At 47.4% G+C, this 8043-nt stretch overlaps 3 protein-coding genes across 3 annotated transcripts; 2 read left to right on the top strand and 1 right to left on the bottom strand.

Annotated features, from left to right (window-relative positions):
* Window positions 1-1165: 1165 nt before the first annotated feature.
* On the top strand, window positions 1166-2972 carry GGS22DRAFT_51391 (universal stress protein family). The gene is made up of 2 exons (XM_047967298.1): window positions 1166-2000; window positions 2102-2972. Exons 1-2 carry the CDS (start codon window positions 1581-1583, stop codon window positions 2762-2764), a joined length of 1083 nt encoding a protein of 360 aa, XP_047815679.1. The 5' UTR covers window positions 1166-1580; the 3' UTR covers window positions 2765-2972.
* A 799-nt stretch (window positions 2973-3771) lies between these two features.
* Window positions 3772-4440, top strand: GGS22DRAFT_51387 (uncharacterized protein). Its single transcript, XM_047967297.1, has one exon. The coding sequence runs from the start codon at window positions 3998-4000 to the stop codon at window positions 4376-4378; it is 381 nt and encodes a 126-aa protein (XP_047815678.1). The 5' UTR covers window positions 3772-3997; the 3' UTR covers window positions 4379-4440.
* A 644-nt stretch (window positions 4441-5084) lies between these two features.
* On the bottom strand, window positions 5085-7751 carry GGS22DRAFT_51372 (uncharacterized protein). Its single transcript, XM_047967296.1, has 2 exons — window positions 6974-7751; window positions 5085-6892 (listed from the first exon to the last, which is right to left on the bottom strand). The coding sequence occupies exons 1-2, from the start codon at window positions 7299-7301 to the stop codon at window positions 5274-5276; spliced, it is 1947 nt and encodes a 648-aa protein (XP_047815677.1). The 5' UTR covers window positions 7302-7751; the 3' UTR covers window positions 5085-5273.
* Window positions 7752-8043: the final 292 nt, after the last annotated feature.

Genomic DNA, 8043 nt, shown 5'->3' with positions numbered 1-8043 from the left:
GTTTCACGACCAATATCTTGTTATTGAGAAGGTATCCTTGTCAACTCACGTGGCTCATCGAATCAATCATTCGAGACCCCTTAGGTTCGCCTTGTCCCTCCACGCAGCTATCAGATCATCTCGAGAACGGGTAGCCCCGAGCTATCCCTTTGAATTTCCCTTCGATCCATCCGCGCTCAATGCCGTTGGTACGATTCTGCCATCTCCGCCCTCTCACTGAGGAAACGTGAGTTAGGTATAGACGGTACTGGTACCAGTGTTATCCTTAATCATCATAGTCTATGTGGGAGAAAAAGATAAGAGAAATAAGAAGGATGTCTGGAGGTTTGCCTGGTCGGGTTAGAAGCCCTGGGGATGGCGTTTCTCCTAAGTCGCAATCGACGCTTAAGAAGACCGATTACTTCAACCTTGAGAAGAAACCAACTCCAGCTTCCCCAGTTTCCGGCCCGGATTCCCAGCAAAGTAGTGGGAAGAGCACACCTCGAGCCGAGTCGGCGCGAGCAACGGTAGTGGTGGTCGACGTGAAAGGCAAAGGGAAAGAAATTGTTGAAAGCACAGGAGATGCTAGCGCGACGACCACTCCAGGCGAGACTGCTTCTAGTACGGGGAGTAGTGGTCCCCCGTCCAGAAAGGGTTCCATCTCGTCCGTGACTTTCGCGCCTCCTCGTAACCCTTCGCTGCCTCAGGGCCTGAAGAAGCCGCATGCCGGAAGTCGAATTCGAGCGGCTTCACCACCACATCGTAGGTAAGTCAATATTTCCTGTTTTTCCTTCTGCCTCCTTTTTGCACATGCCACTGCCCTCACCAGTACACACATACATTATCTCCCCCCTATTTATGGGTATTGTGTACCCAAATGCGAATCGGTATGCAGTTGAGAGGTTGTTACGCTGTCGTCACCAATAACGGTTGTGCCAAGACGCCGGCGCAACCATATATCACACAGCGGGGAAGCTCCTCGACAACTGAAGAGTCTATTTCGTCTTACCTATTACATCATGCATACGCTTGTGGATTTTTTAGCTATTAGGTTACTACCTAGATAGCGTCTTGGGGAATGATCGTTGGGTTTGCTGGGTGAGAAAGGCCCGACACTCCTAGTTGCTTTTGGTTTGCATGAATCTCCGGCAAAGGACGATGGCTACGACCTGACTTATGTGGCCTCGAGAAGAAAGAGAGGACGAAGGTTCGGTCTTCGAAAGTGGTCGCATGTCGTTCCAGTCGGGATCGTCGAGCTAGTCCGATTTCGAATCGTATGGCCTTACTTAGGACCCCTAAAGCAAGCGTCATTCGTCGAATTTCCCCCGTGTTACCCCGCTCACTATAACCCCCACCCTCATTGTTTTCTCTTTGGACAAACCCCGTACTTCTGTCAATGTACCTTGACCGAGGATGATGAAGGCGCAGCATTCTGGGCATTAGTGGCTACTGGGCTGAATTTCCAAGACTTCTTCCTCCTAGCTTGTTCATTCAATTTCGCGCAAATGGTGCCTTCACGAATTCGATCTGCTGTAACACCAACATCTATCCCCTCTTCCCTGTCCTACTCGCAGCATTCATTTGCGCCGCTATTCTTCTAAATGATGACAACGGAGACGCTAACCGAGTCACCTCGTTCGCAAAGGTTCGAGTCGCATGTAGCATTCGACAATATACCTCTCGGCGAGTCAACCGAGTACAATCCGATCTCGTTCACTCTTAATCATCGACATGCTGGGTTTCAGTTTAGACGACGCCACCGGACATTCATGGTCGGCGTAGACGATAATTCCTACTCCGACCACGCTTTACAGTGGTTACTAGATGAGTTAGTCGACGATGGCGACGAAATAGTCTGCGTCCGCGTAATAGAAACGCAGGTCCGTCTTACCGATAAGGCGTACCAGGAAGATGCAAGGGCCTTGATGGAGTCGATACAGGCGAAAAATACGCAAAATCGAGCGATTGGCCTAGTTTTGGAATATGCTGTTGGGAAGCTACATAACACGTTCCAGCATCTTGTCAGTACCTAAAATTTCTTGCTTTTTGGTTCACTTATTTTATGCATATTGTTATGCAGCTCATTGGATTAGGGCGTTGTTGCTGACTCAGACTGCATTAGATCAAAATCTACCAGCCATCCATGTTAATCGTCGGTACGAAGGGTAGGAGCCTCGATGGTGTACAGGGATTCCTCGTAAATCGAAGCTCGTTTTCGAAGTATTGTTTGCAGTATTCGCCGGTGCCCGTTGTCGTCGTGCGTCCTAACGAGAAACGCGAGAAAAAGAAAGCTAAGCGCGCGCATGACCCCTCTAGGCAAAGCTATGCGCAGATGTTACTTGGACAACCACACGAGGCCGACAGTGAGAACAGTAGTGTGTACGAGCTGGAACCCAACCTCACCGCAGACGAAGAGGCACACCGGGTGGCGGTTGCCGTAGGATTGCCAGCAGCATACGATCCAACGATAAAACCTATCGATCCCAGTACTCTACTCAAGAACCATACCCGACGATCCATGCTAGATGTATCTAAGGAGACTCTTGCGATAGTGAACAAGGGTGGCCTGCCTGCTGAGAAGAAGTCTTCTCCAGATCGCGAGGATTCAGATTCGGACTCTGAAGGGGAGTTCGAAGTCACTCCGGGTGAGGAGGCGCTTAGGGAGCGACTTCACAAGATGGAGTTGAACGAAGGAGCAGCGCTCAGAGCTGAGGCTAGGAAGTTGAGTTCTGGGTCTGCCGATAGCGACGAAGATCCGCCGGGAGGAGGGGGTGCCAAGACGTGACGTGACCATCACACATTGAGGAACCGATACCAGAGTACCACACAAGCCGGTCGTCCGCATGTTCCTATCTTTTTTCGTTGGTAGTGGTTAACCAAGGGGAAGGAGTTGGATGGGTGGATGATTTAACAGAGTTTTCCCAGCGTTATTGTCCTCATTGACGGTTATATTGCGAAGTAGCATTTGCGCAGGAATCCCTTACAAGAAGAACGGCGTTTCAAAAATCACATTCATGGAGGATCGGGGAAATACCCAGGTTGGAATTTTATACAGCGTTGAAGGTTCGTTATGGCATTAGCTTCATGATACAAGCGGCCACAAAGAATAAAAACAACTCTCCTCCATACTCGGACTTGGTGCAGTTTACTACATAGTGCGGAAACAGTTTGGGTCTATTGTGTTGGTAGGTATGGATATGCATGGATGCAAGTAGGTTAGGAAGACTTTGGCTTCGAAAGAATGATATTACATTGAAATCTGCGGTGGGCTTATCGAGGAACTACGAAGGTGGCTGTCGCAAAGGGACACCGAAGCTTAGGTATACGGTTGTTGTGTTGAAGTATGTTCGTGTCCTTACTAAAGTCTCGATACAGATGTCGACCTTTTATCTGCCAACCACAACCTTATACGGTCGAAGTCTTTATAAGTCTTGATAACACTCTGGTATATCACGTACGACCATAGGAGTTGGAAAACTCGGGATCCCGTCCGCTCTCCCAGAGATAAGCCAGCTACCGCTGGATTAGTAGTTGGGTCGGTGACGACCAGCGAATCCCCGGTGTTGTACGTTTCTTTCTTTTTTTAATCATTTGTTGGTATAGTAACCTCAGTAATGAATTTTGCTCGAAAAACAGGAATGTTGTGGTGTCGTTGACCATGTTAAGTAAGTTGAAGTTCTTTTTATGCTTTTCGTTGTTGGGGATAGTTACTTGGAGATGTCAATAGGAGGTCACATGTAAAGTGTTAAGATAGGCTATTGTAGTATATTATTAGGTAGGTAAAACAGGTATATATATCCTATTCATGAAAGCATTGCACATCTTAACTTGGAATACTTAGTCGCACCCATAAATCGTGGAGAATAACCGGTGATACGAGGGTTTCAGTTTGCTCTACTAACCTGGATGAAATACCCAATTATCAGATTAAATACGAGATGATGACAATACCATATGACGTAGATCTCATGAGATGTAAATAGTAACGGACCGAACATGTACTTGATCACTATACCATATGTCTTTACTAAGACAAGCATCGGTGTCTTTACTGGAGTTGTTGGGATGTCTCATGTTGGAGAGGTCTTGGCTCTCGAGAAGTAACAGTGACCATCCAGCCAAAGTCTTCGCCCTCAACACCTTCAACCGCAACCCCTTACCTCTCATCGCCGCCTATATCGCCAAGTCGGTTCTAATTACTTTCTACCTACCTCTGCAGTCATCAAACTCGAACCTCACCTCCAAAGACGCAGGCAGGATGTCAGTACAGAGTCCAAACAGAAAATTCCAAAAAAAGCAAAAAGTATGTCAGCAGCATATATCTAACAGCGAACCCAGTTTAATGTTTGCAGGTACTGCTAGCGAAAAAAAGCTGCTCTACCCTTCTCGGCACTCGTAAATGATCAGCGCATTTTGGAAATGTTGTAAAAAGTCTGATGATAAGGATTGGTGCCTGGATTCCATAAGGAAGAAGGGAAGACAGAAGGACGCAGAAATTTCAATAGAAATAGATGAACGAAATGTTAGTGGGACCCACAACACCGGGAGGCTGGTAAACACCCACATTGTGGCGTGTGTGGCTTGGCCTCCTTAGTGCCGTCTAGGTACCTATGTACCTAGTAATTCATGGAATTCCAAGTTTTCAAGAACCGAGACTCCATGAAACAGCCTCAGACGAAGCCATCTCAAATCGCCATGTGTTCTCATCATTGTTGTTTCAGAGACAATAGGCGTAGCGCAGTTGTTAAAGACATTTATCACAAGGGAAGTTCTTTATGATGGAAAATAAGTAGAATTTTGAAGCATACAGATTCGATATACCGAGTCAGGGATGTTGAGTACAGCGTATGAATACCCGAATATCCTTTCCCGATTCTAAATAGTACGTGTACATTCGTAAAGCTGAAAATAATCATAGCATTATGAAACTCCGTTTGGAAAAAATACCCTTATAGGGTCTTTCCTAGCTCAAGTGTAAAAAAAGCTCAATCCATACCGACATGCAATGTTGTCCATCCGTGACTCGTTACGGAGGGCTTGATCACCCAATTGCCAAACGCCGCCGCGTATGCAGGAAATAAAAAGGGAAGGCGCCGATGAGGATTCTTCCACATCTGAAGTAAAATCAGGGGAATCCGCATGAGGGTATCTTGATAAGATCAATGGCTCTATAGGTTATCCGAAACGTCCGATGATATGCCCAGTAAGCCGTAAAACGCCACAAAATGCACCAGGTTCCGTGTCTATCTTGTTGCTGCTTTCATGAATTGACAAAGCTAAGATAAGAGAATGCATCAAACCTCGAGGTCTGCAACTGCTTTTGTTACCTCTTGGCTTGCAATCTTCTCAAAGCGTCGTCGAGCGTCCTCATCGAGGGAATCCTCTGAAACCTCCTTATATAGCATATGGCTCAGATCGCGATTAATAGACGCATACTGATCCGCCGTAATCTGTCCAGAGTTCCAATGAGGCTTGAGTGCGTCCTTTACAATACCACTAATATTTGCCTTCATTTCGAACGGCAATGCCGCACGTGAAGGAGACGCATCCTGGGAACGAGGCGGATATCTAATAGCTATCGACTGTTGCCGGCGATGGGGTTCGGGTTGTCGGATCTCAGGGGAACCATTAGTTGCCCGAGACTTCTGACGACGACGCGATTGATGGCGGGACCTTGAATCGGAATCGCTTTGGTCACTGTTGCTTAGGGTCGCTAGGAAGTTCGAAGGGGGGTAGATCGGCTCAATATGTGAGCTAAGTGTGAGTGGTGAGCCGGGACGATCGCCGATTGCTCGTGGCGGTGGGGTGGCAGAGAGTGCTCGAGGACTACTATGCGCTGAAGGAGAAGGCGACACCGGTGATGATGGATTAGGTACCGCCTTGGTGGAAAATGTGAAGATCGGCCGGACGTTCTCATCATCAGAGGGCGCACTCATTTCAACTTCTTTCAGCAGTGAGGAAAGGAAAGAGGGTGCTTCACTGTTGCTTTGAACAGGGGATATGGAATTTAATCCGATTTCGTTCGACGTAGACTGATTGGTCTGTATCAACGGTCTGTTGGATGAGGTTGCTTCTATGCCGGGAGCTCTTCTCGTCCGTGGTCGTTTTAGCCTGCGTTCCGGTTGCTGAGTTGGTTCGATTGGAGATGCAGTCACCGACCGAGATTTTCTTTTTCGGTGATTTGAGGCCGGGGGGCTGAGGTTAGTAACCTCAACTTCCATAGCCTTTTCCAGGGCGCCCCATGCTTGTTTCTCTTCCGGCGTTTCTTCGGGTGGTGGTGGTGATGGCTGTTGTTGTTGCGCAACAGGTTGAGGTAGGACATTCGAGATGTTATTCGCAAATACTTCACGAGCCCCAAGACGACTAGCTATATTAAGACGTTGTTGCCATCTTTGATACTCGCGACGGTCTTGTTCTCTCCTCTGTTGCGATCGTCGGTAATTATGTAACGCGTCGTCATCGTCATGATTATCAAGGTCAAGGTTCAACGCATCCCAGACACGGCCTGCAATTTGACCCCATGCACCTTGCCAATCATTTGAGCGAGCGTGCTGTCTAGCCCGTCGCATAGTAGCCTGGGTGCGTGGCAAATAACCAGAACGTCCATTGGAGAAGCCGTCTATCGATACATCTTCGTCATGGAGTTCGGAAGTTAGGAGCTCAGCACCGGTATCAGTGCACTCTAAGCAGAACCAGTGCCCTCGGGGAACGCTGTCAAGGCCGACACAGAATGTGTGATATGGTGCATCGCAGCTGTCACAGAGAAGGAGAACATCCTCGTGGTCAGATCGGTTGCAGATGGGACAAGGCCTTATTTCCTCTTCCACCTCTGGATTGTCATCCAACCATGCTTGCGGATCAAATTCGGCAACCTGTTTCTTATCCTCTACTTTGTAAGATGACAATTGGGTACCTAAATAGTAAAAGAAAGAAAGGTGGTCAGTATCTTGGTGTAACATGTATTATAGGGACGAATATGATGCAATAAACTTACCCCCAACTTTATCATATACATGCACGAGGTGGAATGCTTGGCGGCAGATGGGACAGCTGTTTGCCTTTCCCGTCCACTCTCGCAAGCAAGCATCATGTAAGGCATGACCACAAATTTGGATGACGGCAATGTTACTGTCTTCGCCGCTGGGGTGGATGCCTAGTGGAGACTTCGATGGTAGTCGTGCCGGTGCACTTGCATTTGCTTCGCCTGCAGCAGACGACGAGCTCTGTGGGAGATCGTCTTCGGGAGGTTCGTGCAATTGCGAAAGCGACGGCGACGATTGGGCGTCTAGAGTTTCTAGACAGACAATACATTGATCAGCCATCGGGGCAGATTTTCATGGATTGTCGATGTTGAGAATACAACATATAAGTGACTTTAATTTAAGTCTGCCTCTTTTTTAAAGATTTGCTGCAGCGAGAGCAACAAACCCTTTGAGTGGATGAATTATATGTACCGTGATGTACTGGCTGGCGAGCTCGAGAAAGAGAGTGGGTTGGTTGGTTGGTTGACTGGTTGGCTGGTTCTCTCTGATTATAGGATATGCAGATTGGTGGCTTGATAAGGTGGGAGTCGATAAAGTCGATTCGGTCGATTACACTTGAGGGGTGGGCAGGTGATATGCTAACGCAGGAGTAGCGGCCAGGACGAAAGAAAATAAGACTAGGGAATAATAAGGGAAGAGTAATAGGCAAGGTGAATGTCCAGTAGTAGACGGTAAATGGTAGACGATATGACGAGGGGTGTTTTTAGCGTTGAACACGGGTCTACCTATTTGCGGAAGAAAGCCGTGCTTAAAGTGCTTAAACACGATTGATGATTGTCGATGAATGTTGGACAAGGTTTGTTAAATTGATTGAATACCTAGTAGGTAATTAATCTTCTCCTTTTTATTCTCCCGAATTTTGGTATTTCCGAGTTGATTATGTGATTCAAAGGCAGAGATATCAAGGTAGAGAAACAACCTTTTAGAATTAAATGTTTGGGAGAGAAATAAAAGCGCCCCCGGGCTGGCTAAGTTTAATAAGCCGAGCTTTGTCCAGAAACGCGCGTGGGTGGTGGGTGGT

Source organism: Annulohypoxylon maeteangense (assembly GCF_022496945.1).
Source record: "Annulohypoxylon maeteangense strain CBS 123835 unplaced genomic scaffold GGS22scaffold_17, whole genome shotgun sequence".
Classification (NCBI taxonomy): domain Eukaryota; kingdom Fungi; phylum Ascomycota; class Sordariomycetes; order Xylariales; family Hypoxylaceae; genus Annulohypoxylon; species Annulohypoxylon maeteangense.
This window is presented reverse-complemented; position numbering and strand designations above follow the sequence as displayed.